Source organism: Mustelus asterias, chromosome 12 (genome assembly GCF_964213995.1).
Source record: "Mustelus asterias chromosome 12, sMusAst1.hap1.1, whole genome shotgun sequence".
In the NCBI taxonomy this organism is placed as follows: Eukaryota; Metazoa; Chordata; class Chondrichthyes; order Carcharhiniformes; family Triakidae; genus Mustelus; species Mustelus asterias.
Window position 1 is genome coordinate 63,171,326 of NC_135812.1, and position 23,618 is coordinate 63,194,943.

Below are 23,618 nucleotides of genomic sequence, written 5' to 3' on the forward strand. Positions count from 1 at the left end.
CTCCACCCCATCAAAATAGTGCCTTGCAATCTCTTACCCAAGGGCAGAAGTGGCTCCAGTTTATACTTTCATTCAAGAAACAACACTTCCAGTACTGCTGCACTCCTTCAGTATTGCACTGAGAGGGTCAGCCTGCATTTTGTGCTCAATTCTGGAGAGAGATGTGAACACTTCTCACTCGGAGGCAAGACTGCTACGAGAGCTAAGGCACCCTAGTAATCTTCGATATGGCTAAACTGACATTGCCAACAGAGGAAGAACCAAATCTTTGTAACAATGTACTTTAATTTGTCACATGGGGCACATTTCCATGGACCAATCACACTTGTGGAAGAGTCGACATTTAATTCAACTGATGAATTACATTGACTCAGCCAAGTTAAGTGCCCAGGTCTCTGGAGTACAACTTGAATCCATGACTCTAAGGTAAAGTGCTACCAACTGACCCAGATACTGGGTTTGGTTGAAGTCGAGGCTAGTGTTTTAATATATACACACACACACCTAGCAATTCATCCTTACGAGAACTAATAGCCAAAGAAAAATCTAAACCATTGTTTATAACTGAGAATCATGGCATTGTGCAGATAAAATTAAATACATTGGCATCATCACAATAGGGACAAATTTCTAAGTGTTGGTGAGTTTCTAAATAGCATTTGGCTGTAAACAGTGTTTGGTTATAGTTGGGTTGGATTTGAAGGTCGGAGTTGGGTTTAGGTTTGAGGGTCGGAGTTGGGTTTAGGTTTGAGGGTCGGAGTTGGGTTTAGGTTTGAGGGTCGGAGTTGGGTTTAGGTTTGAGGGTCGGAGTTGGGTTTAGGTTTGAGGGTCGGAGTTGGGTTTAGGTTTGAGGGTCGGAGTTGGGTTTAGGTTTGAGGGTCGGAGTTGGGTTTAGGTTTGAGGGTCAGAGTTGGGTTTAGGTTTGAGGGTCGGAATTGGGTTTAGGTTTGAGGGTCGGAGTTGGGTTTAGGTTTGAGGGTCGGAGTTGGGCTTAGGTTTGAGGGTCGGAGTTGGGCTTAGGTTTGAGGGTCGGAGTTGGGCTTAGGTTTGAGGGTCGGAGTTGGGCTTAGGTTTGAGGGCTGGAGTTGAGGTTCGGTTTGAGGGTCGGAGTTGAGTTTAGATTTGAGGGTCGGAGTTGAGCATCAGGGTAGGGTTGGGTTTGAAAGAATTAGGGATGCCAGCCCTCTAGGATTGGCCTGGAATCTTCAGAATTTGAAGATCAATCTCCAGAATTTTGCTGTGTGCAACTCTACAAAAAATATCATAGGGGCATTAAAAAATATTTTTCTTTTTCAAATTTTCTTTGAACATTTCTCTACCATATAGAAATATCGAAAATGGATGGTTGGCAAACAGTCAAGCAATACCTAATTGTGTAGGCACAGTAAGTAGTCTCACAACACCAGGTTGAAGTCCAACAGGTTTATTTGGTAGCACGAACTTTCGGAGCATTGCCCCTTCATCAGATGAGTCTTCTCGGCCTTTTGGCTAAGATCAAGTGTAGTGTCGGCACCCCATTGTCGGCCGCACTTGGTCGAGGTCATTAGGTTATGCTGAGGCTTCATATGTTTCATATGAAGCAATTTTTAAAAGCGGCATCTCGGCCTTTTGGCTAAGATGCAAATTAGCTCAAGTCTTGGAGGAGGATCCTCCCCCTTCTCCAATCAGCTTGACTCATGTAGATCAGGCCCAGGACAGGGTGGTTTTGGTCTCCCGTCCTGTCTTGTCAGCCTGGATCTGAAATGTCTCAACTTGTTGAGACTCTGAATTGGATTTGATTGAATTGGAAAAGTATAAAAAAAAATTGCCCCTTCATCAGATGAGTCCTTTAACCTGGTGTTGTGAGACTACTTACTGTGTCTACCCCAGTCCAATGCCGGCAACTCTAATTGGGTAATGGACCTTTTTGCTTTCAAATTGGTGTACAAAGACAGTGGGTCACAAATTAGATGTGTTGGCTGACTAATGGCTGGATCGTGGGGAAAGGTCATAGAATGAAACCTTCAGTAAAGGTAAGGTTGAATTTGAATGTTGGGTTCAGTTTGAGGGATGGTGTTGGGTTTGAGGGAGGTATGAGTTTGGATTGGGTTTGGGGGATGGTGCAGGGTTTGAATTGGGTTTGGGGGATGGTGCAGGATTTGAATTGAGGTTTAAGGTTTGGGCGTGGCCTCGCAGTTCCCACGCTCTCCCAGTTCCCACGCTCTCCCACAGGGGGCGCTGGCGACACATCCGGGCTCCGCCACCCGCGCAGTGGAAGGTTCCAGATGGCGATGTCGAGAAAGGTTGTCGCCAACTTGTTGACGGTGATGTTACCCGAAATGAGTAGCTCATACCCAGCCACTAGCTCCGCTCACACTCCCTCTCAGCAAACCGTCCAACACGACAGAGGAAGGCACCGGTTTTCAATTAAGCTGGGCGGTAAGTAGTCTGGGCCGGGAGCGGATACGAGGACAAGCAAGAAGCCGATGACCGGGCCGAGCTGCTCGGTGAATGATTCCACGCTTTACCCGGGTCATTGCAACATCCACTACGCAAGCGCAGAGCCGGTCTTTCAAGGGAATTGACGGCAATGCGCATGCACTTTGCTTCATTTTCACTTTCAGCTCCCTCACTTAACAAGTCGTAACCTTTCGGCTGTCACTCATTGGGATGGATTTCGGGGTACTGGTGGGTTTCTAAATAACATTATGTTGTGCAAACACTTTCCTCTGGCAGCAGGCCAATGCAACCCCAATGGAACCAATCCCAGCAGACCAGTGACCATCACACCTTCATCACTTGAGATTCTAATAAAGGCTAAAATATTTTGTGGATTCATCGTATACTTCAGAAGCTATGGTTGAAAAAGCGTTAAGGGTTCCATGGACATTGATTCTGGAAGAATTACTTCCTGAGTGTCTTCTTCCATCTTCAAGTGTCAGAAAGTAAATCTGGAGATGGATCCCCCCCTGAAAGAATGAGTTGAGACTTCAGGACAAGGTTCCACATCAAACAGTACTGTCAGGTGCACAAGACTACAAATCATAAATCACAGCCATCAAAGGACCTGCATAGCAGAAGCTCTTAGGGAGTGCCAGATGTTTGTCTGCCTGTAAGTGCAGTAAGTATCTTCCCTCCTTCACTATGCTTTCCCCTGAGTGACAAATCCATAGAATCCCAACAGTGCAGAAGGAGGCCATAAATTGCTGGGTTATCACAGAGTCATTGGACAGTACTTTGAAATGGGCATGGGGACTTCGACGTATGAGGTATTTAAGCCCACCCATGTTGTCAGTGTGGCTGCTGACACCACCACCTCTGAGGTGGTCCTCCTACTCGCCTTCGCAACTGTTAGCATTTAACGTGGTTGACATGTTTGTGTCACACTTTTCGCCACACACCATTCAAGCACTCCAATGTACCATCATCCTATGAATCAGCAATATTGACTGCACCCTTAAGGATATAGCCACGTCAAATTTCCCTGATTGTTGACTTATTTTGGGGGTCTGTCTCCTTGATGAGCTGGCCTAAAGTATGATGTAAATAATTAATAATTAATCTTGAAGATTGCTGTTTCCGCCGTTCCATGGACTGTCGCAGTGTGTTGGGTAACAAGAAAATAGCAATAATGTTTTCTGATATGTCATCAAGGTTAACAAGACAACCTAAGGCATTGTCTAAGATACGCAATATCTTCAAGTCAATATTTTTATAACACAATATTCCTTCCAAGCAGGGTTGGCATAGAGAGAATTACTAAATTACCAGAAAAGCTATTGATTATGCGCTTCAAACATCATCAAAATAGTGCCTCTACATCCACATGTTGTGTCCCACTGGCAAACAACATAATAGCGAATGTTGTGACGTTAAAATGACATATGTTCCCTAATGTATCAGTGAGGTTATAACAAAGCTATTTTGATTGAATCAGTGTTAAATTAGGAATTACTGTACAGTCAGCCTTTTTAGTACCTCCTCTATTTACTCTTATTTCATGCAGCATCCAAACAACTTTCTCATTTGTCACCGCTTTGGTGAAGTCCTTTTCCTTGGTATGTACTCATTTAGTAACTGAACCATGCTTTCCACTTACATCAATAGATTTTCACCTTGGTCCCTAATCATCGCCACTATTCTTCTGATATTTTACTGTCAGTATGCCTGTAGACCATTGGTTTCTCTTTTACAACTGCCATTATTCAGTCGCAAATTGTCTCCTTTGCCCTTTCTTTTTTACTTCTCTCTACTTCCTATATTCAGCCTGATTCCTCCAGAGGGCGCCTCCCTCTGCGACTGGATCCTGAACTTCCTAACTCACAGACCACAATCAGTAAGGATAGGCAACAACACCTCCCCCACAATCATCCTCAACACCAGTGCCCCACAAGGCTGTGTTCTCAGTTCCTTACTATGCTCCTTATACATCTATGACTGTGTGGCCAAATTCTCCTCCAATTCAATTTTCAAGTTTGCTGACGACGACACCGTAGTGGGTCGGATCTCAAACAATGATGAGGCAGAGTACAGGAATGAGATAGAGAATCTGGTGAACTGGTGTGGCAACAGTAATCTCTCCCTCAATGTCAACAAAACGAAGGAGATTGTCATCGACTTCAGGAAGCGTAAAGGAGACGGGGACGAAGTAGAAAGGGTCGAGAGCTTCAAGTTATGAGGTGTCCAGATCACCACCAACCTGTTCTGGTCCCCCATGCCGACACTATAGTTAAGAAAGCCCACCAACGCCTCTACTTTCTCAGAAGATTAAGGAAATTTGCCATGACAGCTACAACTCTCACCAGCCTTTACAGATGCACCATAGAAAGCATTCTTTCTGGTTGTATCACAGCTTGGTATGGCTCCTGCTCTGTGCAAGACCGCAAGAAACTACAAAAGGTCGTGAATGTAGCCCAATTCATCACGCAAACCAGCCTCCCATCCATTGACTGTCTACACTTCCCGCTGCTTCGGAAAAGTAGCCAGCATAATTAAGGACCCCACGCACCCCGGACATTCTCTCTTACACCTTCTTCCATCGGGAAAAAGATACAAAAGTTTGAAGTCATGTACCAACCGCCTCAAGAACAGCTTCTTCCCTGCTGCTGTCAGACTTTTGAATGGACTTAATAAATTGATCTTTCTCTACACCCTAGCTATGATTGTAACACTACATTCTGCACTCTCTCATTTCCTTCTGTATGAACGGTATGCTTTGTATTGCGTACAAGAAACAATACTTTTCACTGACAATAATAAATCAAATCAAAAAATCAAAGATTCTCCCTTGTATTAACAAACATCTGTGATATGCCCCCTTTTTCTACTTCATCCTAGTCTCTCACTTATTTGTCGTCCAGGAAACTCTGGCTTTGGTTGCTCTCCCTTTTCCTCTTTGTGGGAATGCGTCTAGACTGTACTCAAAGTTTCCTCTCTTTACAGGCCTCCCGTTGATCCATTACATTTTTGCTTGCGAGTGTTTGACTCCAGTTTACCTGGGCCAGATCCCTCCTCAATTTTCTGAAATAGACCCACCTCCAGTTAAGTATTTAGTTCTAAGGGGAAGGAGTCAGAGCGTAGGACTAGTTGGTAGCTTGGAGACCCAGGCACAATGAGCTGAATGGATCCCTTCTGTATTCTATGGTTCTATGATTGTACAACAAATAAATGTACTGAATATTGGTTAAAAATTGTTTGTAAAATGTTGTTTCACAATATTACAAATACTGAACACAAAAGGACTGTCTAATGCTTCTAAGTGTTTCGAACAAAGACATTTAGGCGTACAAGTTCTTGTCTAAAGTTAGTAGTGGAATGAATTTAAGTTTCCCTGTTGCCACTAAATTACAGATCTGTAGTGATAAGTTAACTCCTTTGGATTTGATTTGCCACTGCACAATTGTGACTGGTGAAAAATGAACTGACAGGAATGTGGTGGGTCCAAAGAATTTTAATGATGTTAACAAAGCTTTTTAATGATGTTAACAAAAAGACCATCATTATGACGGCTAGTTATTAATACTAAAATGTATGCCCAGAAATCTGTTTTTTTCGGACCACGGAGTGACACAGAACTGGCAGTATAACTCGGATCTGCCAACCTTCTATTGGTTTTAAGTATATACTAATTAAGCTTCAGCTATAACAATGTCTGAGACAGTTTTGCCATTAGATCCTGGATGTTTTACACATAGTTGTAACCATCCAGAAAGCTCCTATCACTGAAATAATGTCAGTTGTGTATTGACAGATTCTAGAGACGAAGCTGTTTTGCGGTACAAATACATTGGAAATAAAATGATTGATGTGTACAGCACATCAGTGCCACATAAGTTCAGGGGACATGGAATTGGCGTACAGCTAGCGCAGGTATTGAATGTTGCCATAATATGTTTTGATTTTCTATAAAATATACAATAATTTACATGTCTGGGATGATCAGGGATGAGAAGCAGCAATCTTGGCTCATATGTGGCTCGGTGGTATTATTCTGACCTCTGAGGTTCAAATCCCACTTAGAAACTTCAGTACTAAATGTGGGCTGACAGCCCGATGCAGTATTGAAGGAGTGTTGCACTGTCAGAGGTGCTGTCTATCAGATGAGCATAGGAAGGGAAATAAATGTGCCCTTTGAGTCTGTTCTGCCATTCAGTGAGACCATGGCTGCTCTGTGACCTAACTCCTTATACTCACCTTTGTCCCATATCTCTTAATATCTTTGGATAACTAAAATCTTATCAATCATAGTTTAAAATTTACTGTTTACCTATCATTGCTGTTTGTGGTACGGAGTTCCATATTTCTACCACCTACCTCCTGAAAAGTCTAGCTTTAAATTTTAGACAATGCCTCCGAGTCTTAGACTCCCCACCTAACAAAAGTTTATCTACTCTGTTGGTTCCCCTAAATATCTTGAAAACTTTGATCAAACGTTCTCCCCTTAACCTTCCAAACTCTGTTTAAACTCCTCTTGTAATTTAACCCTTGGAGTCCAGGCATCATCTTGGTAAACTTACACTGTACTTCTCTCAAGGCCTGTATATCGTTCCTAAGATGTGGTTCCTAGAATCGCTCACAGTAATCCAACTGTCATCCAATTAGGGCTTTTTATATCTGTAGCACGATTTCTACCTCATTTTCTATTCTCCAATACATAGGCCCCAGCGATTCAGCATTCATATTGGCCTTTCTGATTATTTTCTGTCCTTATGACATTTTAATTATTTTTTCTCAAAGATAAACTTTATTCATAGAGTTTATATAAGTACATTACATGACCATTAAAAATTACCATTACATAAAATGCAAACCAAAAAACCAGGACAATAATTTGCCTTCAATGTTATTGGCTTTAAGTTTATATAACAGTCCCTTATGTGGGACTTTATCAAATGCCTTCTGGATTTTATTAAATGCCTTCATTGCGAGACCAACTGATGATCTTAAATTGGTGGTTAGTATAATCCTCAGCATTAATAGTGAGAAATGGATTCAATATAATCACCATTAAAGTGGCATGGTAACAAGGTTTTAAAGTAAAGTTTATTTATTAGTTACAAGAAAGGCTTACTTTAACACTGCGATTAAGTTACTGTGAAATTCCCCTAGTCGCCACACTCTGGCGCCTGTTCGGGTCAATGCGCCTAACCAGCACATCTTTCAGATTGTGGGAGGAAACCCACGCAGACACGGGGAGAACGTGCAAACTCCACACAGACCGTGACCCAAGCTGGGAATCGAACCCGGGTGAGGCAGCAGTGCTAACCGCTGTGCCACCGTGCCGCCACAAGGTGAACAATGTTGGGAAATAATATTCCAGGGTACAGAACATTTTGAAATGATAGCCAAAATTGCAAAGGGGTGGGAGTAGCCTGATAATAAAGAATGACATAAGAGCAGCAGTAAGGAAAGATTTTAGCACAGAAGATCAGGCAGTACAATCAGTCTCTTCTTTTTTTGACTTCTTCTATTTTACTTGGGGTCACCACAATGCTGATCGATCACTCTTCTCCATCTCCTCCTGTCAGTTACTAATTCCTCTTCCAGTCACACCCTGTTTAAGTCTCTCACTGCTGCATCTTTCCATCTGTTCTTTCCATCTCTATCACTTGCCTCATCTCTGTAACAGATGACCATACTGTTTCAATCTCATCACTGACTTTTTCGATGCTCCCACAATCTTTCCTAATTTCCTGATGTGTTGGTTCAAGATTTTGTCCTTTCTTGTTACTCAACACATCCATCTCAGCATCAGCATTTCATTATTATTGTGTCATAGTCCTTCTTGATGTTGCCCAAGTTTTTGCTCCATATAACAACTGGCTCATGGATTCTTCCTTATAGTTTCAGTGACACTTTTCTATCACATATTGCTCCCCTGCACTTAGAGGTCATAGAGATCTCCAACCACGGCTAATCCATTGCTTAATTTCCACTTCCATCTTTTGCCACCACTGACTCCCAGGTATGTGAAACTACTCTCTCCAAGTCTTCAGCCATAATCTTTATGTCTTCACTCTGATCTTCTTCCCTAGGCCCAAACTGACAGTCCATAAATAGGATCACTGGTTTACTGATCTTCATATCCCTGTCTCCCTGAGCTTTTGCCCATTTCTCCAGATAATTGGTTATGTTTTCATCATCCCCACCTAATAGCTCAAATATCTTTGACCATGGCACTTTCCATGTCATTTACTCAATTAGAGCATCCATGACAATCAGGAGGAGAAAAGTGCTAATCATTGGTGTAATCAACTTTGATTTTGAAGCTTTTACTCTCCCTCACACTGCTTCTTTGGCCCACACTCCTTGCACATGTCCTGTAATAGACGTACATACTTCTCAGGGACTCCCCAAATTCTAGCTCATCTCTGGACTGCCTCCATAGGCACCCGGTCATCTAAATAGATGAAGACAATCTTCACATTTCATTGGCCTTCCTGATATTTCTCTATCACTTGTCTCAAAAAACAGTAGCCTGTTCAGGAGCTGGACCCCATATTCACCTCGGAAGGTCTGTTGGTATCTGATTTGTTCTACTGATTTGCAGTTTTTCATTCCTTTCAGTGTTCTGTAGTCTTTCTCTTCTGGTCCACACATGCTTTGCAGTGTATAACAACTAACTGACATTTCATCTCCATTTCTAGCTATACTTTGATGATTCTGTCACTGATTTTGTCCCCTGCCAGCATCTTGTCCTTAATTTCCTCGCTTAGTACTATTCCAAAGCAATTTCTTCTCCCATCTTCTCCACAGTAGTAGTGAATATAAACTTTACCTGTTCATGTACATGTTCATAGCTCATTGAAAGTGGAGTCACAGGTGGACAAGGTGGTGAAGAAGGCATTCGGCATGCTTGGTTTCATTGGTCAGAACATTGATTACAGGAGTTGGGACATCATGTTGAAGTTATACAGGACATTGGTAAGGCCACACTTGGAATACTGTGTACAATTCTGGTCGCCCTATTATAGAAAGGATATTATTAAACTAGAAAGAGTGCAGAAAAGATTTACTAGATGCTACCAGGACTTGATGGTTTGAGTTATGATGAGAGGCTGGATAGACTGGCACTTCTTTCTCTGGAGCGTAGGAGGCTTAAGGGTGATCTTATAGAGGTCTATAAAATAATGAGGGGCATAGACAAGGTAGATAGTCAATATCTTTTCCCAAAGGTAGGGGAGTCTAAAACTAGAGGGCATAGGTTTAAGGTGAGAGGGGAGAGATACAAAAGTGTCCAGAAGGGCAATCTTTTCACACAGAGGGTGGTGAGTGTCTGGAACAAGCTGCCAGAGGTAGTAGTAGAGGTGGGTACAATTTTGTCTTTTAAAAAGCATTTAGAGAGTTACATGAGTAAAATGGCTATTGAGGGATTTGGGCCAAACGTGGGCAATTGGGACTAGCTTAGTCGTTTAAAAAAAAAGTGGCATGGACAAGTTGGGCCGTAGGGCTTGTTTCCATGCTGTAAACCTCTATGACTACCAGTTTCTCTTGCTTTGCTGCCTTTCCGCATTGTTTCTTGGCGCTCAATTTGTTTCCCTTTTCTCACCATCAGATCAGTTACTTCACTGCTTTCCCCCAGGTTCCCAGCATTTAGACTTGCAGTTTTGAGTTTGGTCATCTTTTCATCTCTTCTTCGTGCTTTCTTCTTTAGCTATCTTCGTTCGTTAGATGGTAACCCTTGCCCGCTCCACATAAGGTTTGGGCAGGACCAGGCACGTCTGTTATGGCACGACTGGCATTAAATGCTGAGGTTGCCAAATTCCAAAGGGAAATTTGAAACAGCTGCAAAAAATGTTTTTTTGCAACCTGTGTATTATGAGGCGAGATTCCGAAATCAGGAAATTATGTCTTTGACTATTTGTGATGATTTTATATTAAAGTAAATGTTTATTTGAAAAAAAGAAAAACTAAATGCACAAACATAAGTATGGTCTCAAACAATACACAATACTTTAACAGTTCCAAAAGATCTTAAATTAAACTACCCTCTGAATAACCTTCTCCATTCCCTATTTAGCAACAGCTTATAGATTTTAAATCTATAAAATTCCAATAATTTTTACCATGTAGTGCCCTTTTTTCTCTTGGAGTGTCCTCTGAGGCTGAGAGCACCTGGCTGTCTAGTTCTGGCCCTGTTCACGCTATCTTCTGGGAGATCTAACCCTCACATAGGTTTCAGTATTTCCTTAAATACATCCCTTCAGTTTGATCTCACAATTGTCTCAACCAGTCTCTTCAGAAGTGCTTTCTTGCCAGAGTTTTTTACTTTAACTCTTATGCTTTAAAAAAAGTAAACTTACTTTACCTTACTTACACCGTTTCAACTTTTAGATATCTCCCTTTGAATTAAAACAACCCGCCTCAAAATTATCCCTGTTACTGCCTTATGTAAAATTCTGATTGAAGTTCCTCTTGGTTCATTAACATATCAAAACCATTTCTTCCTGTTGGTTTAGCAGTCACTGTCTCATACTCCAATTAGCACAATTACAATTACAACTGCCAACAGCCTTTCTTGCAGTACAAAATTGTTATTACCAAAAGAACAATATTACAATTCCTTTCTTTATTGACTGGGTTGCATGCAGGGTATTCCCTAACATGGGCACCATTTCCATTCATAACTACCATCACCTGGATTTGGCGGGCGGTTTTACAGTCGGATGCCCTAATCTTCCCTTTTATCCAGACTTGTGCCAAACACCAATATACACTGACTTGCCTGCAACAGTAGTGTTAAACAATTAAACAACTGACTGACCCTCCCAATTTGGTTTCTGCCAGGGCTACTCTGCCCTTGATCTTGGTCCAAACATGGGCAAGAGAACTGAATTCAAGAGGTGAGCTGAGAGTACCTGCCCTTGACATCAAGGCAGCATTTGACCAAGTGTGGCAGTAAGAAGCCCTGGTAAAACTGGAGTCAATGGGAAACAGGGGGAAAGCTCTCCACTGGTTTGAGTCAGTGAAGAGGAGCCGGGGAAATGGAGGAAGAATATGTGGAGATACAATGAACAAAATTGTTAGTCCATTGATAGCCGTCTGCACAACAGTTGGATTTTATTGCTGATATTTCCATCTATCCTGCCTTACAGATTTACTTTTCACAAACTGACTCATGCCTGTGATTGTGGGCCCTAACTAATCTATGCAAGTTGTATGCAAAAGGAAAAATTCCCAAATTAATGGTCCCTGCTGCTTTACGAATCAGAACATCAGAAACATTATCATGTGCTCCATTGCGGCACACTTCAACTTCTGGATTTCAGAAGAAGTCAGGTCACTGGAATTGTGGTGTTGTCGCATCCTTCAGTGAAAGCAAACATCTCAATGTTCACTGCGATCGAGGAAGAAAGATCTGGGCCATTATTAAGAAAGTCTTAAATTTTTGGTTGTGGTAACACCAGTTTTCTTCAAAAAATTATTGATGGCCAATATTTATTCTCAAATCAACATCACTAAATTAGATTATGTGGTCACTTTCATTTGTGGGACCTTGCTATTCACAAACTGAGTGCCTCTTTTCCCACAGTACGAAAGGGACTACGCTGCAAAAATATTTAACTGGTTGAGGGCAGCATAAGGTGCTATAGAAATGCAAATATTTCTTTATTCCTCCCATCCCTTAATTTTTGTTTAACTGGACTTATTCACAGGCTGCCTTGAACTTTATAGTCGAGGATGACCTCAAGGTGCGCATCAGCTGCTGGTTTGTAAGGAAATACGTGCAGGATAATCCACAGCCTCAATACAAGGATCGGATACTGAACTGACAGGGGAGATCGTTGATCCCTTTGACATTGCTTTGGAACAAAGGTCTCAAACTTAACATTACATAAATAATAAGCAAAAATAACCCTATATGGTTTAAATGATTTAACCCCACATTAAATGAATTATCATTAACAGACAGGTATATGAATATGCAGTAATACTGCTGTAGTTGATGGATAGGGTTGTGCTGATAGACAGTTATGGGTAAAAACCGACGTAGATCTTTTGGGTTGAATGGTTGATTTCTGTGCTGTTTTTTCTATGTAATTGTTCTATGTAAAGTAAAAATAAGACTGGCAGAAAATTTAAAAAGGACACTGATGGAATTAAGCTCGCAGGGGCGGGGGGGGGGGGGGGGGGGGTGCAGTACAACTAGGACTTGTAGAGAATTAAACTTCAAGTAGATAGTCCCTTCCCAAGTGTTTTCCTTCTGTGTTACCCTTTCCCTTTGGCCTTTTTTTGGCTGAAATGTATTTTAGATCTTTATTAATTCAAAAGTTTATTGTATTTGTAAACAAATTGCCCTTCTCTACACATTGTATGTTACGGGACTCCATGAATGATCAAATTTAAATGTCTCAGTTAAAAATGATATATACAGAACAAATGTCTTTTGATGAAGTGTCATAGACCTGAAATATTAGCTGTTTCTCACTTGTTGCCAGACCTGGGAGTTCCGATATTTTCCGTTTTTATTTCAGATTTCCAGTATCCTCACTGTTTTGGTTTTGAAACGTATTGTTGTTATTTACCTGGAATGAGTGCTAACATTTATAAATTGCCTTCAACGTAGCAAAGTGTTCCAAAATGTTCCACATTTGAAAGGGGTTTAGCCTGAGTGGGTAGTGGCTGATGGCACTCTGAGGCAGATGGGTTCTCAGGAGGCTTCTGAAGGCATTGAGAAATGTAAAAGGGTGAATATTTTAGGGAGGATGTTTCAGAATGTGGGTAGGTGGGCTGAAATCTTTACCACTGATGATTGAAGAGAAGGAAGAGGAACAAAGTAGGCCAGGTCAATTGACTTGCATGTCCTTTCCTTCCCTCCCTTCCCCCTTTTCTGTTTTTCTACATTTAGTGCAATTCTATCTGGGTGATCCTGCCATACCTTTGATGGTACTCAGTCACACATTAGGCTGTGACCAATTGACATCAAGGGAAAGAGGCATTAACCAACACCAAACAATACCATGGGCATATGTGGACTTTGAGATCCATTTGTTGGAAGTTACCACCACTGGGATTCTCTGGCTTCCCCAGCACCAGAAAATTGAGAGTGTGCAAACTCCACACAGACAGTGACCCAAGCAGGGACCTGGGTTCGATTCCCGGCTTGGGTCACTGTCTATGTGGAGTTTGCATGTTCTCCCTGTATCTGTGTGAGTTTCCTCCGGGTGCTCCGGTTTCCTCACATAGTCCAAAGATGTGCAGGTTAGGTGCATTGGCTGTGCAAAATTACCCCTGAATGTCCCGGGGGTGGCACAGTGGTTAGCACTGCTACCTCACAACGCTAGCGTCCTTGGTTCGATTCCCAGCTTGGGTCACTGCCTGTGTGGAGTTTGCACGTTCTCCCCGTCTCTGCGTGGGTTTCCTCGGGTGTTCTGGTGTCCTCTCACAGTCTGAAAGACATGCTGGTTAGGTGCTTTAACCCGAACAGGCACTGGAATGACAGCAACTTCATTGTAGTGTTCATGTAAGCGTACTTGTGACGCTAATAAATAAACTAAAAACTAGGGATGCGTAGATTGGAGGAATTAGTGAGGTGAATATGTGGGGTTATGGGGATAGGGCCTAGATGGGATTGTTGTCGATGCAGACTCGACGGGCCAAATGGCCTTCTTCTGCAGTGTAGGGATTCTATGATTCCGCTGGCAGGAAAAGCCAGAAGATCGCGCCGAATTGCTGGGTTTCTCTGGCCTCCCCATGGTGCTTTTCTCAGTGGCAGGAGGTGGCGTGCCATTGGCCAGTGGCAGGATCTTCTGGTCCTGCTGCTTTCAAAGGGATTTCCCATTGATTCCACCCCATGCCACCGGAAGGGGTGCACCGTCGGTGGGACCAAAAGATCCTGAAGAGCTGGAAGAACGTGCTGCCTGTCTCTGGTCTGTGAAGGACCCTGTGAAACCAGGTGTATTTTGCCAACAAACGGAAGAATTGGGTTAATCAGATTGTGGCCTCGATTGCTCCAAATATATCTCAAATAAGAAAGAATATATTTTAAAGTGCCCTTCTCCCCATCCTGTGAGCAGGTCAAAAGAAGCACCATTTTAATTTGATTCAGTATACTTAATTATGCAAAACGCTTTGAGTTCACGTCCCATTTTCAGAAGTACACCTCAGCAACATACTGCCAATTCCTCAGCTCTTTTAGCTTCACAAAATAGACAAATACTAAAGGTCCTGTGGTACAGATATGAAACCTCACTGGTGAATTTTTGTTATGTACACTTGTCCGCCTTAGCCTTTGGCTGCCAGATTTTTTTATTGCTTTTGCTTTCCTGAGATGGTGTAGGCATTCTCTGTAATTAAATGGAATTTTCTGTTTTGATTTCATGCTACTAAATTTGTTTTTAATAAACTGGATTTATATTTTACACTTGTAAACCACACAGTTTGATATAGCAATTATTCTTCTGATATCCTATAGGAGAACATGAATGGGTTTATGACAATTCAGTTAGCTAAGTACCATAACACCTCTTGACCCCCTGGGCAATGCTACATTACTCGAATCTGAGAAAATAATATTGTGGTTTGTAGAGAGCAATGTGGACTCGGGCGCAAGTGTGGTCTCTGGTGCTGAACATGAAAACATTGAGTATAAAACTTAAAAACATTTCAATCTTATCCTATGAAATAAGTTACTTCCCAGGAGCAGAACTGTGGGAGAGCAACAGGGCCACAATAAAGACGTTTTGTGACTCGCATCTGTTCTGAAAGTCTGTCCAGTTTTTCCGTGTGGATTTGGTGTCTGTGTTGTCCCTTCTCATGGCTTATTTTCTGCTTTTGTTATTCACCAATCATATTCATGAAACCTTCTCTCCAAACGCCCCACAAACTTCCTGCTGTTCATGTGGCTTTAGACCAGGACAATGGATGGTATTTTCCCAAGGCAGATTTGGTGGCAGAAGTCAAAATTCACGGCAGTGTAATAACATGCCGCAGTCCTCCCAATGGTAGGTTAATGGTGGGTCAGTCTTCCCGCTGATTACTGGCGTGAACACTGCATTTGTTTGCATCTCATGGATGCTCAATAAAATAGCTCCTTGCCCACATCCTGTCAACTCTTCCAATCCAGTCTAAAACCTGATTGCCAAAGAGTGGCATGCACAAGGCGATCCTCAGTTCGCGAGAGATTTGAGATCATTGCAACAAAGCCTTTCTGCCATTGTGCTATGCTGTTGCCGTTGCGCTGTTCATCATTCTGCCGTGGTAGGCCGGCTTTTGCCCTGCATCTTCAGGCTGAACCGGTCTTCACGGACAGCACCTTGCTGCTGGATCCGTGGACCTTCTTTGTCACTGTCTCGGATCAGTACTGTGCCAGGGGTTGGCGAGTACAGTGGTCTCCTTCCCCTAGTGCCCCAGACCAGTGTCTTTCTGAACAGCACTATGCTGCAGGAATCACGCAGCCACCGCAACAAAGGTCCGAAGTTCAGGTGTTCAACCAGCGATGGAGTGTGAGGTGAGTCCCGAGGGCGCAATGTGAAAGGAGGGCTGTGCAAGGGAGGGTGGGTTTGAGGGTTCATGATAGTAGGCAGAGGGGCAAGGAGGTGAACGAAGAAGACAAACAAAAGCAGAGAGAGGGAAGACTCGGGGAGAGAAGTTAGACCCGACAAGGCTGCATGAAAAGTTTACAAGGGGTCAAAGGGATACCACATCATTTACTGGAAAGGGATACACAAAGACTCAATGTGGTGGTTAGGGTCTACTTGGGACATGGAAATCTCGTAGGCGATGGGCTTGGGGGAAGGGTGATTGAATCAAGGAACAGACTTCTTGAGACTCAGTCTTTTCCCTCTGGGTTGTTGACATGCTGCTTGGCCTGGCACCGGGGCCTTTGAACCTGCCAGCTGAGGGCCAGAGGATGAATCAGCTACTGTCCTGCCAGGAGATTTGGAGGGAACTCACCTGTGCAGAGTTAATGATATTCCAAATGCAGAATGCCAGCGGGAAGGCACCGCTACAGTCACCCAGCACTGCACTTAGTCTCAAAAATTGAGAATTCCGCCCTATGATTTTAAGAGGGTGTCAACGTTCATGTTAATGTTGACACCAACTACCCATCAGAGCATGGAGTAAAGTTGAGAAGCAGCAGGAATCTGGGTCACCTCTTAAAACCTGTGAGTCTTGACCTGTCAGACTTTTGAATGGACTTACCTTGCATTAAGTTGATCTTTCTCTATACCTTATCTATGACTGTAACACTACATTCTGCACTCTCTTGTTTCCTTCTCTATGAACGGTATATTTTGTCTGTATAGTGAGCAAGAAACAATACTTTTCACTGTATGTTAATACATGTGACAATAAATCAAATCAAAATTCTCTCGCAGCACCACACTGAGCCACTGATGACCCCAGTAATGCTCCCCGGCCTCCAAACATAGAAAATAACAAATCAAAAGCTTCTATCGGTCTGACTTTGTTTGACCTTTGGTTCTGCCTAGCTCCCTACTTGACCTACTCTTGGGTTCTTCAAGTTTAAGGCCCTGATTTTCACTTAGACCCACTGACATCTTCCATATATAGTTGACCTAAATACTCCAGCTTGGCTCCCATAAACTCTTCTCTTCAGTTACCTCCCTGCGGGCATTTACTCTTGCATAAACTCACATATGCTAATGAGGGGCCTAAGGCTAGTTTTCAGATCCCTCTGAGGTTGAGCAGTTACTGGGTTTGGTTCATTTCGATTTGTGCAAATATGGCCGATGAACAGGTGCCAGAGGAGAGGTAAATTTGAATTTTTGAAGAAATTTAGTATTAACCAGGACTGCTCTCTCCATCGCCCCCCCCCCCCCCCACCTCCCCCCGCCACACCCACAATTACACATCACTTTTGCTGGCTACGAGTAGTTCCCCTCTGACTGATATTATCGGCACCTGTCTTCCCCCCCCCCCCTTCAACCATCCCCACACAACCTAACCCAGGAGTCACACGGCTGACAATTTGATCTTGAATATGGACAGGCTGCCTGTGGTGGTGGCGACAGATGGGGCTTGATTTTACATCACCAGCTTCACACTCGAACCTGGGCATCGCGAATTTCCACTCAAGAATTAGTGAAAAAATAGATGAAGAGATACAGTTTATATTTTTGCCTTTCAATGACCAAATGGGAGACCAACTAGCAATAAATAACAACGGAATAGAATCATAAAATCATGTCTATTCTGGCCCATAGGAACCATAGAATATGTGGTTATCCTTTTAACTTCATTTCATAATAGAATCATACAGCGCTGAAAGAAGCCAATTTGTCCATCACACCTATGCCGGCTCTTTAGGCAATTCCTTCCTATTCAAGTATTTATCCAATTCCCTTTTAATCCGTAAGGAAATCGAGGGTTATGGGGATAAGGTGGGGAAGTGGAGTTGAGGATTAGATCAGCCTTGATCTCATTGAATGGCGGAGCAGACTCGATGGGCCAAATGGCCTACTTCTGTTCCTACATCTTATAGTTTTATGGAAAGTTATTATTGAATTGACTTCCATCTCCAATTCAGGCAGCGAATTCCAGATTATGACAACTCTCTACATAAAAAATTCTCTTCATCAACCTCCACCACTCCCCTCCAGCCCCCCCCCCCCTCTCAGCGATTCTTTGCCAATTATCTTAAAGCTGTTTTCTAAGTTTCCAGACCCTCCTTACAGTTTCTTCCTATTTACTCTATTAAAATCTTTCCTTTCTCTTTTAGGTTTTTGACATATTTCTTGAAAAACTTATCTCCCTCCCCCCCCCCATGGTAGTTCCTTTTAGAAGTTGTTAGGCTATGGATCAGAAACCCCATGATATATTATGAAGTTAGACTACACCCCAACTATTTGCTATTTTGGCATTAATGTGAGGATATGATGGGTTCGTTCCAGGTGTGATTTTACTGACAAACTGGAAAGCTTTTATCAAAACAAACTTTATTTGACAACACAGTTTAATGATAACAAATGAATTAACTTAACATTTAACATTTGAACAATGCTTAAACATGATGAGTTACAATTCTTAACTGCTAGCCTATCCCTATGAGTTCCAATTCAAGCAATATTCCTCTTACAGACTTAAAATCCTTCTTCAAAATCAGTTAGCAAACATAGGCTTATGTGCTTGTACTCAGGTTGCCAGTTCTAGAGTCCTCAGAGCACGTCTGGAGAGCGAGACAGCGAGACATGTCTTGCTTCTTTCAGAACCAGGCAGGAACTGACTTTTAAAATGAAACAGAAACTGTGTATCTTCCCTGGAAGCTTAGCTCCCACCATTAGCACACAACTCTTGTCTCTGTCAATCAACCTAATCAAAACTCTACTCTGATCCCAAGGGAAACCTAAGTAAACACAAATGCATTAATTCTGTTTAGACAAACACCATTGGCTAAATTGAGTTATTATCCTGCATTCTCATAGGCAAATCGGCACCTTGTAAAACAGCTGAGTTTTAAACATACTGCTTACAAGAAACATGATATAAAGACATTTCTTAAAGAAACAGTATCATCACAAAGTATACAATTCATTTAGCCATACACTTCCCGAATCTGAACTTCAAAATAAATATGACTGCTGGTGCCTTGAGGTATACCCTGAGTTTGTTGAGATATTGCTGAAATGTAGACATAGGAAAAAGTAGATCAAATTTTGACTTCTGTTTCCTGGCTGCAGGTGCTAAATTGCAATTTGGCAGTGGTTTCTACCTGAACATTCTAACAGTCTTGTAACCCAAAAGATAATGGCTGCAATTGGCTTTTTAAAAATTCACTTGTGGGACATGGGGTTCGCTGGCGAGGCCAGCATTTATTGCCCATCCCTAGTTGCCCTTGAGAAGGTGGTGGGGAGCTGCCTCCTTGAATCACTGCAGTCCATGTGCTGTGGATTGACCCACAATGCCGTTAGGGAGGAAATTCCAGGATTTTGATCCAGCAATTATGAAGGAACAGTGATATATTTCCAAGTCAGGACGGTGAGTGGCTTGGAGGTGGTGGTGGTGGTGTCCCCATGTATCTGCTGCCCTTGTCCTTCCAGATGGAAGTGCTCGTGGGTTTGGAAAGTGCTGTCTAAGGATCTTTGGTGAATTGCTGCAGTGCATCTTGTCGATAGTTCACACTGCTGCCACTGAGCATTGGTTGTGGAGGGATTGAATGTTTGTAGATGTGGTGCCAATCAAGCAGGGCTGTTTTGGCCTGGATGGTGTCAAGCTTCTTGAATGTTGTTGGAGCTGCACCCATCCAGGAGTGTATTCCATCACACTCCTAACTTGTGCGTTGTGGAAAGGCTTTGGGGAGTCAGGAGGTGAGTTACTCGCTGCAGTATTCCTAGCCTCTGACCTGTTCTTGTAGCCACTGTGTTTATGTGGCGAGTCCAGTTGAGTTTCTGGTCAATGGTAACCCCGAGGATGTTGACAGTGGGGGATTCAGTGATAGTAACACTGTTGGATGTCAAGGGGCGGTAGTTAGAGTGTCTCCTATTGCTGATGATCATTGCTTGGCATTTGTGTGGCACAAATGTTACTTGTCACTTGTCAGCCCAAGCCTGGGTATTGTTCAGATCTTGTTGCATTTGAACATGGACTGCTTCAGTATCTGAGGAATCGCGAATGGTGCTGAACATTGTGCAATCATCGGTGAACATCCCCACTTCTGACCTTATGATGGAGAGAAGGTCGTTGATGAAGCAGCTGAAGATTGTTGGGCCTAGGACACTACCCTGAGGGACTCCTGCAGCGATGTCCTGGTATGTACCTATGTAACAGGTATGACTCTAACCGGTGGAGTGTTTGCTCCCTGATACCCATTGATTCCAGTTTTGATAGGGCTCCTTGATGCCACACCCGGTTGAATGCGGCCTTGATGTCAAGAGCTGTCACTCTTATCTCACCTCTGGAATTCAGCTCTTTTGTCCATGTTTGAACCAAGGCTGTAATAAGATCAGGAGCTGAGTGACCCTGGCGAAACCCAAACTGGGTGTCACTAATCAGGTTATTGCTGAGCAGGTGCTGCTTGATAGCACTGTCAATGACCCCTTCCATCACTTTACTGATGATCGAGAGTAGACTGATTGGGCGGTAATTGGCTGGGTTGGATTTGTCTTGCTTTTTGTGTGCAGGACATACCTGGGCAATTTTCCACATTGTTGGGTAGATGCCAGTGTTGTAACTGTACTGGAAGAGCTTGGCTAGGGGAGCGGCAAGTTCTGGAGCACAAGTCTTCAAAACCATTGCCAGAATGTTATCAGGCCTTTTCAGTATCCAGTGCCTCCAACCGTTTCTTGATATCACGTGGAGTGAATTGAATTGGCTGGAGACTGGCATCTGAGATGTTGGGGACGACTGGAGGAAGCGGAGATGGATCATCCACTCAGCACTTCTGGCTGAAGACTGCTGTGAATACTTCAGCCTTATTTTTTCACTGATGCGCTGGGCTCCTCCATAATTGAGGATGGCGATATTTGGATATCTAAGATGGCGCCGGAGCGAAGCGACTTCTTGCAAGCTGTGCCCAGCATTCCTTCTAATTCTATCTTTTACTCTTGTTCGATGCTTCTAAAACTTCATCCAAACTCTTTTAAACTCTCTAACAATGCTTTAATGCAATTTCTTACAGATGTGGCGATCCTTAGGACCCTAGAGACAATCCATCCATTGACTCTGTCTACACTTCCCGCTGCCTCGGCAAAGCAGCCAGCATAATTAAGGACCTCTGGCACCCCGGACATTCTCTCTTCTGCCTTCTTCCTTCGGGAAAAAGATACAAAAGTCTGAGGTCACGTACCAACCGACTCAAGAACAGGTTCTTCCCTGCTGCCGTCAGACTTTTGAATGGACTTACTTTGCATTAAGTTGATCTTTCTCTACACCCTAGCTATGACTGTAACACCACATTCTGCACTCTCTTGTTTCCTTCTCTATGACCGGTATGTTTTGTCTGTATAGCGGGCAAGAAACAATACTTTTCACTGTATGTTAATGCTTTTCACTGTATGTTAATACATGTGACAATAATCAAATCAAATCAAATATTTGTGGAGCCTCCTCCTCCAGTGAGTTTTTAATTGTCCACCACCATTCACGACTGGATGTGGAAGGACTGCAGAGCTTGGATCTGATCCGTTGTTTGTGGGATCACTTGCTGTTTTTGCCATTTGGCATGCAAGTAGTCCTGTTTGGTAGCTTCACCAGGTTGATACCTCATTTTTAGGTATGCCTGGTGCTGCTCCTGGCATGCTCTCCTGCACTCTCCATTGAACCAGGGTTGATCCCCTGGCTTGATGGTAATGGTTGAGTGGGGGATATGTCAGGCCATGAAGTTGCAGATTGTGCTGGAATACAGTTCCACTGCTGTTGATGGCCCACACTGCCTCATGGATGCCCAGCCTTGAGTTGCTAGATTGGTTCAAAATCTGTTCCATTTAGCACGGTGATAATGCCACACAACACGATGGAAGTTATTCTCAATGTTAAGGCGGGGCTTCGTCTCCACAAGGACTGTGCGGTGGTCACTCTTACCGATACTGTCATGGACAGATGCATCTGCAGGCGGCAGATTGGTAAGGATGAAGTCAAGTATGTTTTTTCCTCTTGTTGGTTCCTTCACCACCTGCTGCAGACCCAGTCTAGCAGTTATATCCTTTAGGACCCGACCAGCTCCATCAGTAGTGCTGCTGCTGAGCTACTTTTGGTGGTGGACATTAAAATCCCCCACCCAGAGTTCATTTTGTGCCCTTGCTACCCTCAGTACTTCCTCCAAGTGCTTTTCAACATGGAGGGGTACTGATTCATCAGCTGAAGGAGGACAGTACGTGGTAACCAGTAAGAGGTTTCCTTGCCCATGTTTAACCTGAAGCCATGAGACTTCATGGGGTCCAGAGTCGATGTTAAGGACTCCCAGGGCAACTCCATCCCGACTGTATACTACTGTGCCACCACCTCTGCTGGGTCTGTCCTGCTGGTGGGACAGGACATATCCAGGGATGGTAATAGTGGTGTCTGGGGTGTTATCTGTAAGATATGATTCCGTGAGAATGACTATGTCAGGCTGTCGCTTGACTAGTCTGTGAGGCAGTTCTCCAAAGTTTAGCACCAGTCCCCAGATGTTAGTAAGAAGGACTTTGTAGGGTTGACAGGGCTGTTTGTTTTGCCATTGTCTTTTCCGGTGCTTAGGTTGATGCCAGGTTTCATTTCTTTGTTGAGACTTTGTAGTGATTGATACAACTGAGTGGCTTGCTAGGCCATTTCAGAGGGCAGTTGAGAGTCAACCACATTGCTGTGGCTCTGGAGTCACATGTAGGCCTGACCAGGTAAGGATGGCAGATTTCCTTCCCTAAAGGACATTAGTGAACTAGATGGGTTTTTCCAACAATCGACAATGATTTCATGGTCATCAGTAGATTCTTAATTCCAAATATTTTTATTGAATTCAAATCCCATCATCTGCTATGGCAGGATTCGAACCGAGGTCCCCAGCACACTATCTGGGTTTCTGGATTAATAGTTGAGTGATAATACTACGAGGCCTTCGCCTTCCCATAAATCTGATCTAATTCACCCTTCCATCGCTGCCAGCGAGAGTGGGGAATTTGGTAGAGAATCCCAGCTAATATTTTAGGATTATAGCTCTCAAAACCAATCCATATCTATATGCCTGATTGTCGTCTTGAATAAAATGTTACTGAGTTGTGTGTGTCAACTATATTTAGCTGACATTTGAAATTCTCTTAAGCCTCCGTATAATAATATAAATTTCACATTCCTGATGGATAATGCCAGTCAAGATTACTTTGTGCTGTTTACCATGCCACTTATTCAGCACATTCCCATCAATTATTGTGACTCTCGTCACTAACATTTAGAACCTTGTGTCTTTCTTTCTATCAAAGGCAAGGAACAACTTGTTTCAGTTAAAACTCACATATATTGAGTTAACACATGAGTTAACGAAGCTGTCATGTACTTTTGTAAAAGTCCTGAAGTTCTGAAATCCTTCTGTAGAAAGTCATGCTGGGACATTCCTAACTTACACAACTTTCAATAGTTTCCAAGTGTAAAGTGGCTTTGGCTATAGTTCACTTTATAAAAACAACAAATAATTGCAGGCATCTTGAGCATCATTGCCCAATTTTTAATATCTCCACTACTGAACTGGTAGCAATGAACAATGATGGATG

General features: G+C 43.0%; 1 protein-coding gene across 3 annotated transcripts; it reads left to right on the forward strand.

Annotated features, from left to right (window-relative positions):
* The first annotated feature begins 1,764 nt into the window (after window positions 1-1,764).
* On the forward strand, window positions 1,765-21,172 carry LOC144501528 (protein NATD1-like). 3 transcript variants are annotated; one of them, XM_078225350.1, is made up of 3 exons: window positions 1,787-2,418; window positions 6,230-6,348; window positions 21,059-21,166. In XM_078225350.1, exons 1-3 carry the CDS (start codon window positions 2,265-2,267, stop codon window positions 21,080-21,082), a joined length of 297 nt encoding a protein of 98 aa, XP_078081476.1. In that variant the 5' UTR covers window positions 1,787-2,264; the 3' UTR covers window positions 21,083-21,166. The 3 variants fall into 3 exon arrangements, 2 of the variants coding, with proteins under 2 accessions (XP_078081476.1, XP_078081475.1); XM_078225349.1 differs by lacking the exon at window positions 21,059-21,166 and adding an exon at window positions 12,135-15,059 and having other exon boundaries at window positions 1,788-2,418; XR_013499129.1 differs by lacking the exon at window positions 6,230-6,348 and having other exon boundaries at window positions 1,765-2,418; window positions 21,059-21,172.
* The last annotated feature ends 2,446 nt before the right edge of the window (window positions 21,173-23,618 follow it).

What these genes read in the sequence shown, in the direction of transcription:
- LOC144501528 (XM_078225349.1), top strand. Translation starts at nt 2,265, where the DNA reads ATGGCGATGTCGAGAAAGGTTGTCGCCAACTTGTTGACGGTGATGTTA. An exon ending in GTTTTCAATTAAGCTGGGCG is followed by an intron (nt 2,419 to 6,229) that starts GTAAGTAGTCTG and finishes GTGTATTGACAG; the next exon opens with ATTCTAGAGACGAAGCTGTT. An exon ending in TTGGCGTACAGCTAGCGCAG is followed by an intron (nt 6,349 to 12,134) that starts GTATTGAATGTT and finishes ACTTATTCACAG; the next exon opens with GCTGCCTTGAACTTTATAGT.